General features: G+C 42.0%; 1 protein-coding gene and 1 long non-coding RNA gene across 2 annotated transcripts in view; one reads left to right on the top strand and one right to left on the bottom strand.

Moving 5' to 3' along the window:
* Positions 1 to 6282: 6282 nt before the first annotated feature.
* Positions 6283 to 9844, bottom strand: LOC144901880 (uncharacterized). The gene is made up of 3 exons (XR_013630019.1): positions 9832 to 9844; positions 7194 to 7283; positions 6283 to 6357 (listed from the first exon to the last, which is right to left on the bottom strand). It is a non-coding gene; the product is annotated as an uncharacterized LOC144901880 (long non-coding RNA).
* A 129-nt stretch (positions 9845 to 9973) lies between these two features.
* The window catches only part of plekhh3 (pleckstrin homology, MyTH4 and FERM domain containing H3), a 30985-nt gene continuing 17430 nt past the window's right edge, over positions 9974 to 23528 (top strand). The window contains exons 1-3 of the mRNA XM_078797305.1: positions 9974 to 10515; positions 14701 to 14759; positions 23003 to 23097. Of these exons, the coding sequence (XP_078653431.1) occupies positions 10381 to 10515; positions 14701 to 14759; positions 23003 to 23097 (289 nt within the window). The 5' untranslated portion in view covers positions 9974 to 10380. The remainder of the gene's footprint in view (positions 10516 to 14700; positions 14760 to 23002; positions 23098 to 23528) is intronic.

Genomic DNA, 23528 nt, shown 5'->3' with positions numbered 1-23528 from the left:
TTTATTTTATACCGCTTTTCCCTCATGAGTGTCGCGGGGGTGCTGGAGCCTATCCCAGCTTTATTTTATTTTATTTTATTTTCACACTAATTCACTACTTTGGTCAAGACTGAAAACTTTGTTTAGTGTTCACGCTGGTATTTCTGTTATGATGCCAAAATTAAAGTATATATGCATAAAGTCAGGGCCGCACGGTGCGCGAGTGGTTACCATGTTGGCCACACAGTCAGGAGATCGGGAAGACCTGGGTTTGATTCTCCGTTTGGCATGTTCTCCCTGTGAGCGCGTGGGTTTTCTCCGGGTCCTCCGGTTTCCTCCCACATTCCAAAAACCATGCATGTTAGCTCCATTGATGGAAGCGATTTTGGTCCGCTTGTTTGGTGTAGACCAAGTCTCAGCATTCACACTTGACCACACAAATCGTATTAGCAACACAAACACACCTTTGAACCTTTTCATGCAATGCGGCCTTAATCCATTTTAGCATACACGACATGCTAAAAAGTGTCCAAAGCAAACAAAAGAACACAAACGATAACGTTTCTGATTGTGAGCTTTCATTGCACAAACCTTATAGCCACACAGGAAATGTGTCGTAAACCACCGTTGTGTGTTTAAGGGTGTGTTCAAGTGTGGTGGTGGTGGTGGAGGGTGAGAGGGGGGGGGGAGCAGAAACAAAATACAGCCCTTCTCCTTGCAGGGTGCACCCTCTGCATCCATGAATGTTGCTTTTGGAGGTCACGGCACCTAGCAACAGCCTGGGTCCAGTCCTGAGGGGGGAAACATGAGACAACACACACACAGGACAGATTATAGTTTTTATCTCATTGAGTGACATTTAGTTTGATTTCCTAGTATTTCCACTTGTGTGCATATCCAAAACAACATCTAAACACTCAGTCTCCACTCACAGCCATCTTCTCTGCGGTTCTCCATGGTGAGCACCACCAGCTAACAAGCACCCAAAAGATATATAAGCATTGTTAGATTTCGTGCATATGTGCGGCGCTAACCCAGCCCAGGTTGACATTTGGGCAACGTGTCATCAGTTCTCCATTCAGACCACTTCCACACAGTCAGCAGGCTAAGAATAGCAGGAGGACCCTGGCGTTCTGCCCGGCCTCCTCTAACTGTCAATAAGTTATCTTCTGCCTTGGTGCAGCCGTTAGCGGCTACATGTTAGCTGTTTATGATTACCATACACTCCAGGACGGAGCTATTGTTTTGATTGTCATTTGTTGGTTAGCTAGCCGGATTACGCAAAGGATTTGTTTGTGTTCCTGAATGCAACTTGTACAGTACAGAAAGTATTCTGTGAGCACTTTCTTTCATTGTTCAGAAATGGAGGAGTGGTTAGCATGCAGGCCTCACAGCTAAGAGACCTGAGTTCAATTCCGCTATCTTGTTGTGGAGTTTGCATGTTCTCCCCGAGCATGCGTGGGACTCCGGTTTCCTCCCACATTCCAAAAACATGCTAGGTTAATCGGCGACTCCAAATTGTCCATAGGTATGAATGTGAGTGTGAATGGTTGTTTGACTATATGTGCCCTGTGATTGGCTGGCCACCAGTCCAGGGTGTACCCATGAACCGGGATGAAGGTATGTCTGACATCATTCTTCATCAACCAGGAACAGAAAGTAGCCTGCTAGCTAACATGTTTAACAGGTGGATGACCAAATGAACAAAAATATTGAACTTCATGATTTTTTCTTTTTGTTTTACATTTTGTTTGTGTCTCTTTTTTGCTGTTGAGGTCACTGTTTCACCCATCCCAGATAAATAGTCCTGCCCAGTGGTCCTCCATGAACCAGGAAGTGGTTTGCTAGCATACAAGTGAGGGGAAATTAACAACATAACAGCTTATTATAATATCTTTTTCCACTTTTTAGAGTCTCTATTTTATATTTTAATCATTTCAGTGACAATGGAACTCTCTCTCTCTCAGAAAAAAAAGTAAAGAGTTTGTAGTCTTGACTACTTCCTGAACCAGGAAGTAGCCTGTAAGCTAACATACAGACACAAACAGCACTCCTCTGGTTTTCTTGACTGTTTCTTTTACTGTTTAGGTCATGGTCCGCCTGGCCCACAATGGAAAATTATACTCCTGTCATCCTCCATGAACCAGGAAGTAGACAAGTACAAGCATACAGGTAGGTGGGTCACAAAAGTGTTTTTTTTTTGTGAAGTTTTTACCTGTGCTAGAGGGATTTGTCTTCTCCATTGGTCATTTGAGTCACAAAGGAACCGTTGCCCTCGGTCAAGAATAAAAAGCACGGTTTTGTCATCTTATATCCTGTGTCAACCAAGAAGTAGCCTGCTAGCATACAAAGGAAAAAACAAAAGCTATATAGCTATATAGCTATGTAGCTCTTGCTATATATAGCTATATAGCTACATATGTAGCTCTTGCTATATATAGCTATATAGCTATGTAGCTCTTGCTATATATAGCTATGTAGCTCTTGCTATATATAGCTATATAGCTATGTAGCTCTTGCTATATATAGCTATGTAGCTCTTGCTATATATAGCTATATATAGCTATGTAGCTCTTGCTATATATAGCTATGTAGCTCTTGCTATATATAGCTATGTAGCTCTTGCTATATATAGCTATGTAGCTCTTGCTATATATAGCTATGTAGCTCTTGCTATATATAGCTATGTAGCTCTTGCTATATATAGCTATGTAGCTCTTGCTATATATAGCTATATAGCTATGTAGCTCTTGCTATATATAGCTATATAGCTATGTAGCACTTGCTATATATAGCTATATAGCTATGTAGCTCTTGCTATATATAGCTATATAGCTATGTAGCTCTTGCTATATATAGCTATGTAGCTCTTGCTATATATAGCTATGTAGCTCTTGCTATATATAGCTATGTAGCTCTTGCTATATATAGCTATGTAGCTCTTGCTATATATAGCTATGTAGCTCTTGCTATATATAGCTATGTAGCTCTTGCTATATATAGCTATGTAGCTCTTGCTATATATAGCTATGTAGCTCTTGCTATATATAGCTATGTAGCTCTTGCTATATATAGCTATGTAGCTCTTGCTATATATAGCTATATAGCTATGTAGCTCTTGCTATATATAGCTATGTAGCTCTTGCTATATATAGCTATGTAGCTCTTGCTATATATAGCTATATAGCTATGTAGCTATAGCTATATATAGCTATATGTAGCTACTATAGCTATATGTAGCTACTATAGCTATATGTAGCTATGTAGCTATATAGCTCTTCATGATAGTTTTTTGCCATTTTTGTTCATTGTTGGTGAAGGTCCGCGCGCTACGTAGGTGTGGACTAATCGCTTAAGGTAAGGATGAGTTGTCGGTTGCTAACAGACTGCCTCCGTGAAACAGAATTAGCAACAAAGGAACTTTTCTGCCTTTTGTATTTTCTGCAATGTCATGTGTTGTGTCTCCAGCTTGGTCTCAGCCCTGCTGCGGCTTTATCTGCTGCCATTTCTCCTCCTCGCCTATCTTTCACTCCCTGATTCCAACAAAAAATGCCATAAACTTGCTGATGACAGTTGGAGATAAGGACAAGTGTGCTATTATGTCTCCTGTCGTTTTCATGCGTGCCGCCCGCACGCTGCGGAATGTCACGTTTTACAATTCCAGGAATGGGTGAATTATTATGCTGCAGAGTCTTTTGTGCAGAAAGCGAGAGAGACTCATTATGTAACGGTGTGGGCCTTGAATAGCACACTCGGCCGAGATGTGAGGGCTTGTGAGTCACGACTTGGACCCCAAAGTCCCCCGCCTTGATGGATGACTTGATAGGAAGTGACCTGACACCAAGACTTTTATATGTGGATAATAAGTCTGGAATTTAAATGTTCAAAGATGTTTACTGGAAAAGTTCTACTACGAGTATACGGACAAAAGTAATCGGATACTTGGAACAGAAAGTTAACACGGAAGGAAATATGGAGCTTACACACTTCTGGGAAGACTTGCTACAAGACTTTTGTCAGATCAGAGGTCACTGCTTCGGCTTCTATACCACACCAAACTCATCCAAGCAAGGTCGGAAGCATATAATTGTCCAAAGGGTTTTGAATAATTTATTATGGGTGGAACAAAAAATAGGGTATAGTCTGACTCGTCTCTCACAACCTGTCCTAGACGCCATTTTGTGTCTGGATCAAGTCATTCCAGGCCCCGAGCAAGGTCGTACGGATATGCAATGAATCTGTCGCTAATGTTAAACTGTAGCGGCAATGTTTGAACTACAAATGTAGCTTTATTAAATGTCATGTAAGTGTAAAAAGACGTCTGACATTAATCAACAGTAGTATTGAACGATAAAACTATATTTTTAATAGTCTTTATCAAGAAATATTAACGTTTTCAACTATTAATAAAATTAATAATTTTAATTAATAACATTAATAATTAAAATGGATAATTATTAGTAATAATTTTAATTAATAAAATTAATAATTATAATGGATAATTATTAGTAATAATTTTAATTAATAAAATAATTTATTATGTTTTTGAATAAAAATGTCATGTTGGTTAAAGATCTTCTACATACTGGTATTTTAATCATTACAGGAAAAATTTGTATAAAAAATAGTATTGAACGATAAAACTATATTTTAGCTATAAGAAATATTAATGTTCTCAACCATACTTGTTTTTATAATTATTTTTACTAATTTTAATTAATACAATTAGTAATTATAATTAATAATTGTAATTAATAAAATTAATAACTATAATGGATAGTTATTATTAATAATTTCATTTAATAAAATAATAATTATTATGTTTTAGAACAAAAAGGGAATGTTGGTTAAGGATCATTACAGAAACATTAAAAAAATAGTATAAAAATATTGAACGATAAAACTTTTTTAATAGTCTTTATCAAGAAATATTAATGTTCTGAACTATACTTCTGTTTTTAAAATTATTTTTATTAATTTTAATTAATAAAATTAATAATTATAATGGATAATTATTGTTAATAATTTCAAATAAAATAAATATAATATATATAAAATAAATTAAATAAAAATTTAATGTTGGTTAAAGATCTTCTCCATACTGGTATTTTAATCATTACAAGAACATTAAAAATGATATTGGTAACTACCAGTACTGGTAGCTAAATAAACCTTAATATTAGTGTACATGTTAAGTACTGTATCTCCACAAAGACATTGGGTAAGAAGAGCTTCCTGCATGCTTTGGCCTAATAGCACTCAAAGACCAGACCAGACTCCTCCAGTATAGAATATCCTTAGAATTCCTAAAATCGGAGACCCCGCTCCCCCATTACTAAAACCACCAGCACCCTGCAACACAATCACAATTAGAGCCCGGAATGTTCCTGGAATGAAGCCGTGCCAGGAGGAGAAAGGTCACAAGTTGAAGCTGATCCGACTGATGCCCACTCTGTCCAGCAGGAACAGATGTGCCACTCCAAAATGTGCGTGGAATTCCACCGTCTTCCCTTCCACCGAACTTGATTTAAAAGCTGTAAGACTGTAAGTGCGTGCAGTCAAGAGGCAGATGGTTCTCATTTCTCTGTCGTCGACATAATTATCTCCCTTCATCATCATCATCATTCCATCCTAATTTTGCACCTCTCCAGTCCCGACTGTCGCACACCATCCACAACGCACAGCTGGACGCCGCACGGTCAGGAGTCGGGGGGTCAAGTGGAGAAGCGGTTAAAGGGCTCCCGCGGACTATCCTGTTACCAGCGCTCACACAGCGGCCCTCTGTTCACCAGTGGGCCCGCCCCGTTGGTTGGACCTGGACAGACTGGGCTGGTTGTAGCACAGCTGGATGAGGGTTAAGTTCAATGCTGGACTCTGTGGAGGGGATATCCTGTCTGAGTCATGTGTGTGTGTTGGTATGGAGGTCACAGGGGGTCAGTTCCTATCCTAAATCCTGAGCGAGGAAGGCTGTCAAATGACCTTGAAGGGAATTTCATCGACTAAAAAAAAAAGCTATAAGAGCGAGTAAATAATTTCTTTATGTGCCAGTCAACCACACTTGGAAGGCTTACACGTGAAAACCTCAAAAGCGAAGAAACCCCAAAGACCGACGCACCCTCCCAAAATGTGAGTCGCTCTGGCAGGGCTGGATTTCACATCCCGTTCTGTTGACAATCAATCTGGCTCAATCCGGCACGAGGTTCTGGCTGCGATGCAGCGGGCTGCGGAGAAACAGGATCCCGCCGGCTCGGAGTCAAAAGGGAAAAGAGTCGGAGCCAAAAAAGAGAGGCATACAACCAGTGAGAGCGTGATGGTGGGAACATGGATCCTGCTTCTGTCTCTAATCAGCGTGACACGTGATGTTTACATCGGCGCGGCCTGGATAAAAGTACTTGGTCAGGACACTTAATCGATGGATTAATCAATCAAGAATCGGGCTAGGTTCTTTATTATGAAGCTAAGTCAGACATTTTGGACAATTTCATGCTTCCGATTTTATAGGAACGGTTTGGGGGAGGTTTTCTGTTTGCAGTGCAAAAAAGGTCCTTAAAGGCATGCTTGGATGAGTCTGCTGTCACAGTTTCAACATGGGTACTCCGGTTTCCTCCCACATTCCAAAAACATGCTAGGTTAATTATTCATTCATTCATTCATTTTCTACCACTTATCCTCACGAGAGTCGTTGAGGGTGCTGGAGCCTATCCCAGCTGTCTTCGGGCGTGAGGCGGGGTACACCTTAAACTGGTGGCCAGCCAATCACAGGGCACATATAGACAAACAACCATTCACACTCACATTCATACCTATGGACAATTTGGAGTCGCTAATTAACCTAGCATGTTTTTGGAATGTGGGAGGAAACCGGAGTACCTGGAGAAAACATGCAAACTCCACACAGAGATGGCCGAGGGTGGGATTGAACCCTGGTCTCGTAGCTGTGAGGTCTGCACGCTAACCACTAGACCGCTAGGTTAATTAGCGACTCCAAATTGTCCATAGGTATGAATGTGAGTGTGAATGGTTGTTTGTCTATATGTGCCCTGTGATTGGCTGGCCACCAGTCCAGCCCGAAGACAGCTGGGATAGGCTCCAGCACCCCCGTGACCCTTGTGAGGATGAGCGGATGAATTTTACAGTTTATTTAAATTTTTATTTTTTTAGTTTTATTGAAGGAATGAATGAATTGCTTGTATGTCAAAAATTGAAATACTTACAAAATAACTGGATAACAAACCGGATTCAAACGCTTGTTGGGCCGCATGTGGCTACCCGGGCCGTCGTTTGCCCACCCCTTGGTCTATCCGCTGAAGAAGAAAAAAACACATCAGACTTACAGTTCCCATGTTTGTAGCTGAGTGACTGACAGTTTGCAGAGCTCCTTAGTGCATTTTGAGATGTGTAGCGAAGCCTGCTCTTTACAAAGCGGTGGGCAGATATACTTGGTACACTTTGTGGGGTGAACTTTGAAGGAAAAAAACTTCTAATTATTCATCTTATTTGCGAGTGCTATTGGATTTTACAGTGTATTATACTGTATATTATTGTTAAACATATTTAAAAAGTGACTTTAGCATGATAAGATGTTTAAAGAAATGAACATGAATTGAACCTAATAGGCAAAAAGTGCCCTTTAATTCACTAACACTATCTCCAATGGAAACTTTACACTAGAAGCAAAGCGGACAGGAAGTTGCATGGGGGTGGGAGTGTGGGATTTAGAAAAAAAGGGGCCAAAAGTTGTATCAACACTGCTGTAAATTGACCATACAAACACATCTCTTCCTGGCAAACATCATGAGATTTTTTTTTAGTGGGGGGGGATTATATGTGCGCAGCTCTCACAACACTGCAACTAGAACCATCATATCACGTCAAAGCCTCCAGGAAGTATTGAAATTGTGTGTATAATCATGTGTTTTCTCCGGGTAGAGATGGAGAACATCTGACTTTTGTGCATTTTTTTTTTTTGTGGCCCAAATCAGAAAAAAAGGCATCTATTGGTATTTTGCCCTCGATTCAGTTCTTTCAAAAACCACAAAAGCATGGAGCGATTTTTTTTTTTTTTTTTTTCATTTTTATGGAGGGGCTCTAAAAATAAAACATATGTTCCAAGCAGTGGAGGGCCCCTAGTGTATTGTTTTAGGATATGGGGGAGGATCTGCTCCAGGAAGATTCAGCCTGAGATGAAGGTTGGGGGGTTGGGGGAAGGGAACTTTTATCTTTTATACTTTAATATATTGAATGTGTCTGCTGCATGCATGGGAGCAAAAATACAGGAGGAAAAATGATGCTTTTTCTCTTGAAGGCTTTTACATATAGGGCATACGTATATAGTGTCTGGTTAAAAGTGTGTCTACGAAGGATATATAATGGCACACAGTTGAAAGGGTGCATCCATGGGAGTCTATATTGATGTCCCAAAGCCCTTAGGGGAAAAGAACATATTTTATGTATGCTTTAATAATAATAATAACTAATATGTGTTTGTGGTGAGGCCTCTTCTCCTGGCAAGGAAAGAGTTAAAGCCAGCTGACTGTGAGTTTCGGGGGAGTTTACACAGAGCCAAGAGGGGGGGAAATGAAGGGATATTAAGAGGGGTCTTGCATGGATCACGTGTTTGGGTTTAGCACCAGTCCTCTTGCCTTCTACTTGCACGTTCTGTGTAGACCGGTTCCTGAGTGGGAGTGGAAGAGCGACTGAAAAAGAAGCACGGTGCCACTTTGTGTCTGAAGTTGCTCACTAGACTCTTGCAAGAGACACCGTTCTTCATTAGCAGGATGTGCAAAAAGTCAACATTCAAGCTAGCCGAGCAAATACCACGGTATAGCAATGAGGCCCCCCCACCCTCTCACCCCGTGCACACGTTTGAATAATTGCAACGCACATCCTCAACCATCGTTTTTAAGATGGCGATATTTATGTAATAACTGTGCAATGTTTAACATGTTATTTCTATACATATACGGTACCTGTGCATGTTTCATGTGTGCACGCTCTAACTGATTCTACACTATTTTTTTTTACACAGTTTGCATTGCATTTGTGCTTTGTTTACTGTGCCGCAGGATAACTAGACGAGTGACTATAGCTCGTCTTTCCATACTAGGCTCTGTGCATGCTATGTGACATTGTTATGTAGCGGCGTGTTTGCGTTCCATAATGTTACGTTACTGTAAGGCACATTGTGTAATGCATTGTTTTGATCAATTAGATTTGACTGGCTTGGTGGTGTACCACTGATAAGGAAAGGCTAAAATTGGGGGATGTAACGTTACATCATGTAACGTTACATCAGGTTACGTTAAACGACCGCTACTTTTGTCGCATTATATTCTGTTACATTAGTCAGTATTATATGATGTTACATCACGCTTATGCTATGTTATTTTACCGCATATGAACTGTTACTTCACTAATTCATGACTGTGACTAAACTATGTTAAGTCATGTTGCATCATGTTAATGTCATGCTAATATTATGCTAATCAAGTTACTTTATGCATTGTGTCACATTTTGTTACGTCATGTTTTGTTACGTTGCTGTTATGTTGTATTTTTTTCAACACTGTAATACGTGGTGTTACATTCTGCTATCTTACGTTACGTTAAATTGTTAGTTATTTTTTACTTGTTTACGTGTTTTACATCAGTTTTATATATAAAACCGGAAGTATACAACATATATGCTAACAAAAACGACGTACTGTAATGTTAAAGAAACAATTCAAATCACACCAATTCCTGCTTAACTTTAGCTTAATATTTAGGTTTAGCTTAATATTTAGGCAATAGATTAATTAAAACACATGTTTTTGCATCCAGTACGTTCCATGAACGAAACGCCATCGTCACCTCAACACACGTGATCGTCTTCAAGTGTGTGGATGGGCGTGTCTTGAGGCGTGACGTTCAGGGGAGCGTTTGCTCCCAGCCAATCGAATGAGAGGAGCGAGGCAAATGGGCGTGGCTGCTGGCCCCCACATTAGTTTCAGCTTCAGCTGTGGCACACTTCATTGCAACTTAGACGGTCCGCGCTTGGCAGCGAGACCCACTCGTGTCGCTTATTTACTCTTTTTGAGCGCATTCTGAAAACTTTGTTGATGTTTTAAAAGTCACGTCGAGGTATTTTAACTCCCAAGTTCCTGTTTCCGGGATTAGTTTGACACTTTTTGGGTTTCGCTTTGGACTATTGGAATTGCCAGTAGAACACTTTGTCCGATTCCCATTTCCAAGTGGGGAGAGTCGCATGCTTTTCCCCCCGCATCCTCGTCGCTGGGTCTCTATGGAGAGTTCGTCCCGGAGGCGCGCACGCTGCCCCTGCACGGCACCCAGGCCGCCCCGCCGCTCACACTGAATTCCTCGACCTGGATACGACGAGGCGACGCACTTAACCTCATTTGAATGCCTTTGCAAGGTGTCTGCTGGTTGCTGTGCTGCCGCCAGGGCTTCAGTTTGCTGGGGAGGGACTATGGAGAGAAAGAGGAGGAAGAGTCCTTCGAGTTGCGCCACAAAGACGACCTGACTCCCAATGGACAGGTGAGAAGTCTGCACCTGTCTCTCATTGAAACTCTTTGGTAGTCAATGCTTAGTGATTTAAATGATGCATGGATGAAGAAAATATACCTTTAAAGCTACTTGAATCGAATTGAATACACTGCAGTGTTTACATGTGTCTTATGGGAATCCTGATTTTATGATGGAGGATGCTAACTTGTGCAGCTGCTGTGGAATCACACATTGTGCAATCACACACACACACACACTGGATGCAAGCTCCAGTGTGTTGAAGGGCTCCTGTGTGGCCTCAAGTAAGACTGCAGCCTTGTCTTCCTCTGTAATGTTAGTCATGTGATCAGGCACAGAGAGAGATCAGTATTGTCCACCGCCCTACCCTTTCCCCGCCTTGTGAGGGGGACATTGTTGTGGCCCTGAGTTGAGGTGGCACTGTATGCCCCCCCCCTTACTGTACAAAAACTACACTGTATATTTGATTCCTATCTTTCAGGGTAGGAGCTATGTTGTGATAACTGATAACTGTGCATGGGTGTAGATGACCACAATGTATCCCTCAGATTGTTTCTGAAGCTTTTCTGGTGCCATAGTGTAAGAAAGCATTGCAGGTGAATTACTATTGTACATACACTATGTGCTTATCTGTCTATGTTTGCAAAAACTCCATCAATTAGCATAAAAAAACACAAGATAAACGCCACATCTGTTGATCAGGGTTATCGTAAGCGACGGCGTGCTCTTTTTTTTTTTTCTTTTTCTTGGCAAACGCCAAACCTGTCCCGCTCTTAACTTGCCATCTGCTTGGCCCACGGGGTGCAGCGCACATCTGTAATCAATACAGGAACTCAGACACGGGTGCTAATGGAGGTGCCTGATGACCGCTTAGAACGCGATATCTTTTGGTAGCGCTCCCGGATCTGGCCGTTTATTAAAAGGGCAGGCTGGATACCCATGTTGAATTAAGGCTTGGAACACAATCCTGCAAGTGTTCTAAATGGTACTAAATGTGTGGTTTGCAATCACAACCTGGGAAAAGCTGTGGCTGTAGGCAACCGCTATTACAAAACTGGTTCCAAGTTTTAGTTTTAGTCCTTGAATGTGATCCACAGAGTTCACATTGCTGCCTGTGTGTATACTTCAGTGCCTTTTTGGAATAAGTGTTGCACAAAAAAACAAAGAAAAAGCAAAACTCATGTCTAGACCGAGCTTTGGGCTCAGTAGATAAGACATATTACATTTATGTTATTATAGTTGATTATTGATTACCTCCTCCTTACAGGCAGTCAATGCACTTCCTCTAATCCAGTTTCCTCCCGGACTGAGTCACTGCTCTGCCCCCGGAATCTCGTATCGCAGTCAATAGTTCACACCGAGCCCGCAATTAAGACCACATCAGCTGACCTACTCCTCAACTGACACAATTTGTTATACCCCCCCAACCACCTCTCTGCAAGCCCCTCCCCTTAAAAATACACACATCTTAACTTGTTTGCCTTTCCATGGTGTCAACAGAATGGGGGGGTTGGGTGGCAGGTCCAAGTCCGTCCCAGGCAGTGAGTCCCACATGTTTCTCCGCCTATGCCTGGAGCTCCGTTTCCTCCACACATTTTCATACAGCAGGTCAGACCTCCCTGGATGTGTGTGTGTGTGTGTGTATTTTAGGCCTCGTAGTGCTGAAATACGACATGGACGAGACCACAGAATTCTGGTGGAGTCTCTCGCTGTCAAAACAGCCAGAACCCTCACCACCATCATCTCCAGCAGCTCGTTGCCAGAAGATGCCAGCATGTGGGGCACCCATCCCGATAATGACGACGCTTGCGTTGGTTTGCCTGAGCCCCGTCCTGGATGTTTACAGTCCTCCTTAAGAGCTCTCCAACAGCTGCCCAAATAGTTACACTAAGCCGAACAACCCCTTTAGTGATGAGACAGGAAGCACTAAGTCGCTTTTTCACGAGCGAATCTTTGTACCAAAAAGGTATAGATCGCTCCCAGGCTATAAAAACCAAGATCCAGAGTATATCGGGCCATAGGCTGAAAAATAAGACTGTTTACCCCTGAAAGCAGGACCATTGACAGACTATAGGGGTACTATTGTTCCTCAAAAGTCTCTAAAGGAACAATAATTGTTCCTTTTCCTTTGCTTTAAACTACAATTAAAATTAAATTTTATGGGTGCAAAATGAATACCTGGTCCTCTCAAGTTTTTATTTACGTCAAACCAAACAAATGTATTTCGTTTTCATTTTCGCCTGCGTCACGTATGCTAACACCAGCATTCCAACCAGGCTTCCTGTAGGAAAAGGGACACATTTTGGCATCACCCAGGCCCATGGAAGTCGCATTGCTGCTGCTGCTGCTGCTGCCCTCTGTCGTCAGCGGTCGTCGCGCTACTCTGGTTTTATATTTGGTTTCCGTTGCGTCTCCGCCTCACCACCTCCAGGCCACACATCTGTTCTTCGGGCCGACACTGGCTGAGCCCAAGCATTTCCTCATGGTTACTCAGCCTCCCAGGAGAGCTGGAAAAGAGAGAGCGGGAGAGTAGACCGGAGTTGGGAGGGAGGGAGGAGGAGTAGGAGGGAAGAAAGCCAGAGTGGAAGACAGCCACGGGACGAAACACATCACGGCATCTTTCCCTCTCTCCTTCCATGCCCTGCTCTATTCTGGAGTGATTCATCCCGGGCCCCGTCCAAGGGGAGAGAGCTTTTGCCAAGGCTCTGCATCGCACGCTATCCTTGTTCCTCATCCCACAGCCCATTTACTACTCTGACTACACCGCGCATTGTCACGTTCTGTTTGGAATTACACACAACATTGAAACCCTTTTTAACCTGAGCTTTTGGTTTATTGATGCATGGATTGGTTTATATTATGGAAATCACAGCTTTAAAATCAATGTCGTGACTAGCGCTCGTTTTGTCTTTTCCCAGGCATGGCTGTATGTTTCTCATCGGTCGTCAGCTTGGCACAATGTTTTATAGCCAACAAGCAATGGAATCGCCGTACACATTTTCACCATTTGACACGGTTCACTTGTTTTTTGGCTGTCGCCGTTGACATTTACAGTACCCCTCCCCGAGTTGAACATTAACTCAATCTCTTATTCAAACTCCCCTTTGCACCCGAGCCTGTCCGATTTCATAAATACATCACAGATTCCATGCTGGCCTATAAATGGACTCTTCTTGTTTAGTCTTGGTTATTTTTGAACCGTCTAAAAAGAAGCAAGGAGTGTTTTTGCAGGGCAAAGGGCTATACTTAGACTAGTTTGCCCAGTAGTAAAATGTGGCGTGTGTGTGTGTTGCTGACCTGGATAGTGTTTCAGGTAGACCAGCAACCTCGGGTCGGGTTGGGCTGGGCCAGCCACAGAAGTTGCGGTTCAGGGAGCCTACAAGTCAGACCGTTGCCCTTCCCACCGGGGGAACTGGTCCAAATTGGCCATAAGCTACCATGTCTTGTCCAAGGTTATCTTATCAAGGCCTGGACAGGAAATCAGGAAGTGGATAGGAATGATGTCAAGACCCGATTGACCATTATGATATGCTACTGAAAGTAAATTGTTGTGCTTTATTATCATCAGACTAAAGTATTTTTTTGTTCCAAACAGTGATTATTGAGTCCCGACCTGATATATTTTCAAGCGAGCAACCTGTTCTGAGAGATGATTGATCCCTAAAGCAAGGCTCTTTGGGGTTTTGCTGGTTTGGACGCCTGCAGCAGTCGTACAAATGATGCCTCTGTTCCCTTCCTGCCCCCGCTGCCACATTAATGAGCCTTTGCTTCACTTTTCTATATTCCTGCCCTTTGCAAGTGAAAGCCAAGCAGTCCGTCTCGGCACAAATAACTCAAGATGAAAACAACAAACGGAGCACTTGGCGGTCCTGCTGGCTACTTCTTTGATTACCTTTGCCTAGAGCTAAGCGAAACTGCTAGATTCCGCAGTAATGCCTCGTGGTATAGGCAAACTTGGACGTTTTTCTGGGTCATAGTCATGAAAAATTCAGAAAACGAAACTTGAAACATGAATGGAAAAATTGCTTTAGGGGAATAGCTGTGCTTTATGATGTATCAGTTTCTATAGAGGAAACAAACCAAAGGGTTCAAATCTGGATAATCCAGTCCCGTTTACTTACACTAATTGCTAAGGTCAAGTAATATGTGTGTTATTACAACTGCTAACCTTTTTCCTTGCTTTTCTTTGATTGACAGACTCCATCTGAGGTGATTCACGTTTCTCAACCGACTCGTACCACCAATGGGACAAATGGGTAAGTTCTTCTGGGGGGGGCACGGAAACTAAAGGTTCCCCCTCTTACTCAGTCAACCACAAGTCCCTGCAAGCGCACCACTTCCCTTCCACGCCGCACGTTATCTCTGGTATCTGAAAGTTCACGTGTGTGCAAACAGTACACGTGTGTTGGTTTGAGGCCGCTGGGGCATCAGCTTTTTTTTTTTTTTTTTTTCCCCCCAATTGATTTTCAATCTAAAGGCTGACTGGTCGTTACAGTTCTGTATCTGCAGAATCTATCTTTGGTTTTTTGGCATTGCGGCAGGTATAAAAAAATTCCAGTTTTCTTTAGGGTGTTAGCACCGTTCATTCCGGTTCATTCAGTAAAAAAAGATCCGTTCATTTCGTTCAATTCATTCAATTGATCTCCCCCTGTGCATAGACCCGGTCAGCTGTGTCGAGTCAGTCCGTTCACTGATGTTCACGTTTGTTCCGACTCAACAGCGCAACAAAATGTGATGACGTACCTTGAAATCTAAAGTATGACGAGACCCCTCCCGATCCGAGCGTCTCAGCTCCCCGGTCCGGCGTTACGACCCCGAGATTGACCGAGTCAATCTCTCGGTCTCTGTCTTTCCAGTCAGAAAGACTGACCGAGTCAATCTCTTGGTCGCGGTCTCGGTCTTTCCAGTCAGAAAGACTAACCGGGTCAATGTCTCGGTCTTTCAGTCAGCTAACCCCACCCACAGAGCGAGACGTGACGATAGGATAAGACAGGCGAGCATGCAGATAGTCCCGCCCTCCAAAAGGAATAATCAACTGACTCTCCAGCCGATCAAAAGAAAAGTATTTGCAACTGAACGGGTATTTTTGGGGCTTGTTCAATCCGTTCACAAAAAATAACTAGTTCTTTTGACCTGTTCGTTCATGGCCGACACACCTTTTTAGGGTACTAACAAGCACGTGTGTGTAAAATTGAAGTAAGATCGATTGGAAAAGCATGACCGCCATCGAGGAAAATGTCTTAATGACTAAATAACTAACTGGCCACCAGTTTTTTTCATGATTATAACATTGAGGATATGTGTATTACGTACGTATATGCTAGTGCATCTTCCACAGTGTTTTCACCACAACCCACAGGGGGCGCCACCAATGTCATTTCCGGTCAGTGAAATTTGAAATTACTGCACACTAGTGACTCATTGGGGGGGGGTTGGGCTGGTTGTCCCGATCCAGGCTATTAGTGCCGGTCTGTGATCTCAGACAGCGATGTGGCCAACCTCTATCTCTGGCATCGTGCCGTTATCATTTACCCCCCCACCCCACCCCCCACCCCTCTCAGCCGCCTCTCTCTTTATTCCCAACCACCCCCACGTCTCTCTTTTGACAATCTCTACTGTACATCTGCAGACTCGAAAAGACGATGAGTCACAAAGCGGCTCAACTTGCGGGGACTATCGAGCCCATCAAACGAGCGGCGAAGGAAGCTAGGAAGACTGAGGCTAACTTTATATTTATGTGTGTCATAAAGTGTGGCGGCGACAGCCTCGAGGCCGCACGTCATAATTAACTCTTTAAAAAAAAAAAAAAGGAGTGTGTCAAAAAAGGGGCTAGGCTGTAATCATGCCGCCGAGGGTAGAGATTAGAGAGCAACGCTGCCTGGACATTTACCTGGCCCGCCACGGGACACACCCACTCGGCGTGCCTGGAAAGTCACCACATCGGGACGTGGCCTTGATCTTCAGGCTTTATCTTGGTGGCCAATGAACTCGAACAATGTCATAATGAAACGTGCCAAACACGCAGTAAAATATGTTTGGGTGGACAAAATCCTACCCAGGGGTCCATTTTCAGCCCACAAGTCGTATTTTTACTAGCCAGGACAAGTGACCGCAGACAAACTCCGAAACTGGAAAAAAAATATATTTTGACTCAGACAAGAAAAATGAACAATATGATATTAGCTCATAGATAAACATTAAGCTGCTTTTCTTTAGACGGCAAACTAGAATGGATTGAATCAGCAACAGCACCTCCGCTGGTTAAAGTCAAGTACTACACCCAATTTGGCCTTACATTACTTTATGATGCCATTTATTAATAATTTCACTTCTGCATTAAATCGGATTTATTGGATTATAAGCAAAAAAAAAAACACCTAACCAAGGGGTGCCCAAACTGTGGCCCGGTGGCCATTTTTGACACACTTTTTTTTTTGGCCTACGGCACATCTTAAAAGTACGATTTAAATAAGAAAATGAAACAATATATGTATTAATTATTATAATGAGTCCTCAATGCTTTTATTTTTTTTCTATAGCAATTTGAACACATTTTGGACATTCTTGACTTAAAAATGTCTTTACATGCATTAATAGTGATTTTTTTAATTAAAATCTTTCAGGGGCATTTTACAGCAATTTGTTGGTATTCAGGCCCGAAAGCAAGAACGGCGTTTTTAGCTTAAAAATGTAAATTTTATTCATCTGTCTGTGCTTTTGATTAGTTCCTAGCCGAAAATCGTATTTTACTGGCCTTAGCATATCCTAAAACTTCTTCTTCTTCTTCGTTTTTAATTTATTTCAGGCATGCATACTATGTTACATTATTGTTTCTCACATATACACTTACAATACAATACACTTACAATATCTATATATACATACACACACATAACACCTCATTACTACACACGTCTGAAAAGGAGCAGGAAGAAGCAAAGCTTATTAAATCCTACCCCTTCTCCACGCCATAGCAGTTACCAAGTCAATAAGTGATTTTTCCACACATAAAATCACAGAATCTTATATAAGACAAAACAACAAAAGAAGAGTGGGAACATCAGACACCCCCAGCAGAACCCCAGGACATTGCCGAAGCACGCCAGCCAACCCGCCTGGCCCCGATCCCCCTTGCTTAAAAAAAACTTAAAATGAAACACTATGTAATTCAACATGTGCGAAAAGCAGTAGGAAGAAGCCAAGCTTACTGTAATTAGAGTTGGTTACTTACCAGGTTACCGTTTTCCAATAGGGAAAGCTAATACGTATTCATGAATACAATAATAGATCATACATAGAGAGGTCAAAATTGGCAGACATTTTTATAGTAATAAATACAACTTTTCATCCTTTTGTTTGATTTTTTGATCCTAACTCACGAGTCACGAGTGGAGAAAACTGTAAAGTACAAAGCGTACCAAAAGGGAAGCAGTGTTTGACCTTCAAAAAGTCTTTTTTTTTTATTAGTGTGTCAGCTGCCAGCATGCAATGACTGAAAGAGGCCAGTGTATATCTAGTGTGTGTTTGTATGTGTGTGTGTGTGACAGCCACCCCCCCCCATTTTGCTAATTGCCTGTATGCCTGTCTGTCAACTGTCCCATACTTGACAAGGTCGGCACATATAGAATGTATAGATCCACTGTTTCTATTGCTTTGTAACATAACCATTTTTCTTTTTGCTGATCACACTCTCTCCTGCCGTCACCCCTCCCCTCTCAAAACATGACTCTCTTTTTTTTTTTTTTCTCCTCCCCCTCCTCTCTTCTCCTTGGAGTCCAGCGTTTTCTTGGCTGTGGTCTTGGGTAAACAGTGTATTTTTAGCGGGGAGGTCGTATAGGCCCGGTCTTTAGCATCGCATTCCCATTTTCCCACCAGCTTTTCAGCTGGAGGCTGCACGCGCACTCAAGGGGGGGCGGGTTCTTGCTTTTGCACGTCTAGTAAAATCCAGTGAGGCATTTTTATAGGTTCTTTTCATTGCCATTTACAGTATTGGATTATAAGCAAAAAAAAAAAAAAAAAAAACACCTAACCCAGGTGTGCCCAAACTGTGGCCCGGTTGCCATTTGCGACCCAAAGGTTTTTTTTTTGGGCCTGCGGTGCATCTTAAAAGTACAACTTAAACAATATATGTATTGATTATTATAATGAGTCCTCAATGCTTTTATTTTTTTCCTGTAGCAATTTGAACACGTTTTGGACATTCTTGACATAAAAATATCTTTCCATGCATTAATAGTGATTTTTATTAAAAGGGCATTTTACAGCAATTTGTATTTTTCAGTATTAAAACCAGTATGGTCATCCAGGCCCGAGAGCAAGAATGGCGCTTTTAGTTTCAAAACGTCAATTTTAGCTTTTGATTAGTTCCTAGCCGGAAATCAATGACTCAATTTGTACCGTACAGTAGACGGTCACATGTCAGTCAACTTATTGCACAACCTCTTGGCGACTTTGAGTCTCGTGTGTGTGCTCACTTAATTGAATGATGGAGCAGAGACATCATTTATTAATAATAATAATAATAATAATCATCCTGTCTTCTACTGTAGTTACTGTATTTTACATTTGAACCATAATGTAGTATTTGTAGTCCTGTATCCTTTAAAAGCTACATTATGATTTTAAGGGCAGGTGTACCTAATGATGTGGCTACAGGTTTATGCAACATCATGCTATCATGCTGCTCCCTCATGTTTTCCTTCCTCTTAGGTGTGATGTTTCGCTCGTCTTCCTCTTTTCCATCTAACCCAAAAGTTTGGTTGCCAGGTAACCAACTGTCATGGTGTACGCTACACTGCATGCGAGTCTGAGAAAGTAGGACGCACGCACGCGTGCAAGCGGTGGCAAGATTGTTCACCGTCTTATCTCATCATTTTCACAGAATATCCTCCTTCCTCTTTTAATTTCTCTTTTGTACTTATTCCCTTTTCAGCTTCCCCTCATTGGCCTTTTTGCGGCTCTCTTTGTACTACTTCTTGTTTTCTCATGCTGCTTTAAAATTCTATATCACTTTGTAGTACGCAGGCCTCCGACAAGGTTTAAACTATCAACAAAAGCATGTATGTTAGCAGGACATGTATTAGTATAATGATGCATTCCAGAAAAATAGGAAATTGGACGTTTCCTTATAATGTGATGTCAGATTTAATGCAAAAGTGAAATAGTCAATAAATGGCATCATAAAGTAATGAAAGGCCAAATTGGGTGTAGTACTTGACTTTAACCAGCGGAGGTGCTGTTCAGTCCATTCACGTTTGCTGTCTAAAGAAAAGCAGCTTAAATGTTATCTATGAGATAATATCATTCATTTATTCATTTTCTACCGCTTTTCCTCACGAGGGTCGCGGGGGGTGCTGGAGCCTATCCCGGCTGTCTTCGGGCGAGAGGGGGGGTACACCCTGGACTGGTGGCCAGCCAATCACAGGGCACATATAGACAAACAACCATTCACACTCACATTCATACGTATGGACAATTTGGAGTCGCCAATTAACCTAGCATGTTTTTGGAATGTGGGAGGAAACCGGAGTGAGTTAATATCATATTGTTTTTATTTTTCTTGTCTGAGTCAAAATATATTTTCCGAGTTTCCTTGAATGTAGCATGTAAAGCTGCAATAGCTTCCACTTTTCTGGGAAGCCTTTCGTCAAGATGTCAGAGTTTGTCTGCGGTTACTTTTTGTCCATTTGCGAGATCCTAGGTCAGATCCTAGATCAGCAGTGTCCATTGGGCTTCATAGTTCGGCTTCTTCCACACAAAAGCCATCCAACATTCCCTATGGCCTTCTTTTATGTACTGGGAACAGAAAACCTATTGTTCCCTCAATGATGGAAGTATATACGATTTCCCAAATTGTCTTGCTAAGAAATTAACATTAAGAAATTAATTACAAGGCATGTCACGTGACTTTTATAAAACCTCAGGAAATGAATCAGGCTCTTTTATTTATGTCCTTATTGATCTGACCGGCACAGGAAGCTGCATTTTTCCAGTCATAATCAATAAACATGTCTGTGTCATCCATATTTATTCAAGGATACAGCATCCTGCTTCAACCGACACCAACCGAGTAGTATTTATATTTAAGCTAACTCACGCGCCTCAAAGCCACAGCAGACAAACCCGAGTCGGCATCTCGTCCCCCCCCATGCTGCATCAGGACTTTTACATCATCCCGTCATCCTCTTACTCCTTTTCGATTGCACACAGAAATGCAAGGATGCCACTTAGCGCAGGTCGTTAATAACCTTAAGATAAACAGAGGCAGTAATAGTCCATACAGTGACGGGGGGGGGATTACATGTACATAAACATGAAATATCCAGACAGGACGGGGTGTTTATTGTGTGCTATATTTTGCTATGGCTCTGCACACAACATCTAAAAAAGCAACAAGTGAGCGCTCCCTAGATTTTGATGGAAGCACCTACTACTTTCTGGATTGGAACCAGGCCGGGTCCCAGCAGGAAAGCTGCAAGGTTTATTTTAAAAACACGCACACACACACACACACACATGAGGACACAAGATCGTCCGTCATAATAATATTCTTGGAGTTCAAAAGGCAAATTTGGCTTTCTAGGAAAATGTGGCAAGGTTCCACTGTATTGCTAAGTCGGGATGATTCTATTGTTTAGCCCGGGTGGACCTCAGTGTATGGTGGCCATAAAAGGAACCGCAGGATTCCACACGAGTTTTGACCTTTTAGTCGGGACACCGATGTGACCTCCATGGACGGCTTTACTATCGCGAACATTAAAACTTCATGGACTAAAACTAACTTTGAATTTGACTCGAATTTAGTAGGATAACGTAATTAGTCTTCAGTATTAATTACTATTCACCTACCGAGGATTGAACCAGCAATCATCATCCACGCCTTCGTGCTCGCAATAAGCGCAATATTACGTGTAATGTTCCGTGTTAAACCGCCGCCAACACGTTGGTGAAACGGACAGCTGCATGTCGTACAGCGGCGGCCAGTCTTCGGTTGATGTGCACAGCTGTCTAGCAGCTACATCCACAAACCCCCCCCCCTTTCCATCATCCACCAAACTACCCTACCCGCCCCCGCATTCCCCAGGAGCTCCAACAGGGGCTGTGATGGGGAGAGGGTGGGGTGGGGGAAGGGTGCAGTGAGCAACTTCCTGTGTGGGGGGGGGGCAGGAAGCAATTTGGCATGGGGGATTAGACAGCACGGAGAACAGAGAGGAAGCATGCATAAACCAGCATGAAAAATCACGTGGAATATGTATGTGTATATGTATGTGTGTGTGTGTGTATATATATATATAATATATATAATGTATATATTTTTAACCTGTGAAACGCCCTTAAAAATTGTGTGTGTGTGTGTATATATATAATGTATATATTTTTAACCTGTGAAAAGCCCTTAAAAAAAAATATATATATATATAGTATATATATATATATATATATATATATATATATATATATATATATATAATTTTTTTTTGGAGGGCTGGAAGTAAAATAAATAAATAAAAATAAAATATATATATACCTTTTTAAAAAATTAAACAAAAATTATATTATACAAATATATATATATATATATATATTTTTTTTACCTGTGAAAAGCCCTAAAAAAAAAAATATATATATATATATACACACATATATGCATACAAATACACATACATATAAATATATGTATATTTTTAGGAGGGCTTTTCACCGGTAAAAAAAAAATATATATATATATATACCTTTAAAATATATATATATATATTTTTTTTTTTTCCAGGACTTTTCGTAGGTAAACAAAATTTTAAGGTCAAAGGTTACAGTTACCAATGTGCAGATTAAAAAAAAAAACAAAACCAAAACTCTTCCGCAGGTCATCATTTGCGGACTAAGATTAAAACCTCACTGCGTATTTGTTTTTGGTGGCGTGGCGTGACGAGATGGCATGAGGTCAAAGGTCACTAGTAGCAAGGTTGAAAGTTAGTTTCTGACAAAGCCCCCCCCCCCCTCAGTCATAGCTCAAATTAAAGCTCTTGATGAGGGCTTTTGTCTATCTGTCATTATTGTCCCAGTGTGACCTCATACGGTGCTGAAACGACCGAAAAAGCTGGCGCATATCGAGTGACAACGCCTTTGACATCTACAGATGTTTCTGATATTTACCGCTTCACCCCCCTTCCCCCTTCAAGGCCGCAACCTCTTCAACTTACTGAAGCGAGCCAGCCGGCCAGCCGGGTGGCTGACTCGACGTCGCCCTGTCACGTTTATTTTCAGTCGCTTGTCCGTCTCGGCGGCCAAGGTGATAAAAACGTGGCGAGCGCTGTGCCAGCGTTTTAGGGAAAGTAGGGTAAGGCCTGGGGACATTAGATATACATGGACCTTCTTCCAGTGACTGGGGTCGGGGGGCTGTCTCTAGGCCACTTAGCTTTCCCTCGAGTGGGAGTAGTCACAAGTTATTTATTTACATTCTCCTCTGTCTCTCCGTCTCTCTCTCTTTCCCCCCCGACAGAGTGTGTGTGTCAGACGTGGCCGACGAGATGAGGAGCCTCATCATTGAGAAGAACAAGATGGCTATGGAGGAAGAACCTGAAATTCTGGTCAAAGGTGAGTCAGACTCGTAAAATAAACACGCACCGCATACCCTGTGGGATGCCGCTGACAAGCACCTATTGTACTTTTAAGTGACGCGACTGAATGACAGCATAATTGGGGTTTATATAACTTTAATCTGGAAGAGATGTGTGCGACAGTCGAATACGATCTTAGTCATAAAGATAACTGAGCAGTAGTTTAGTAGTTTAGTTTCCATTTTGAGTGTAATTTGGTATGAGTTATTTATCTGTAAGTATTGTAGCCAAGCGACACGTGAAATTTGTGCATGTTCAATTGCCTTTGCATGACATCATGCACGCACTAGCATGTGATGCGGTCCCAGAAAACAGGAAAAAGTTGAAAACAACTTTTCACCGCGGTTGCCCAGACAGTAGGACCAATCAGTGGGAGTTTCATTGACCGACCACCGAGCGGACACGATT

The sequence above is a fragment of the Doryrhamphus excisus genome, linkage group LG16 (assembly GCF_037039965.1).
Source record: "Doryrhamphus excisus strain RoL-2023G ecotype Guam linkage group LG16, RoL_Dexc_Guam_v1.1, whole genome shotgun sequence".
NCBI lineage: Eukaryota > Metazoa > Chordata > Actinopteri > Syngnathiformes > Syngnathidae > Doryrhamphus > Doryrhamphus excisus.
The sequence above is the reverse complement of the archived record's forward strand: the minus strand, read 5'-3'. Positions and strand labels throughout refer to the sequence as shown.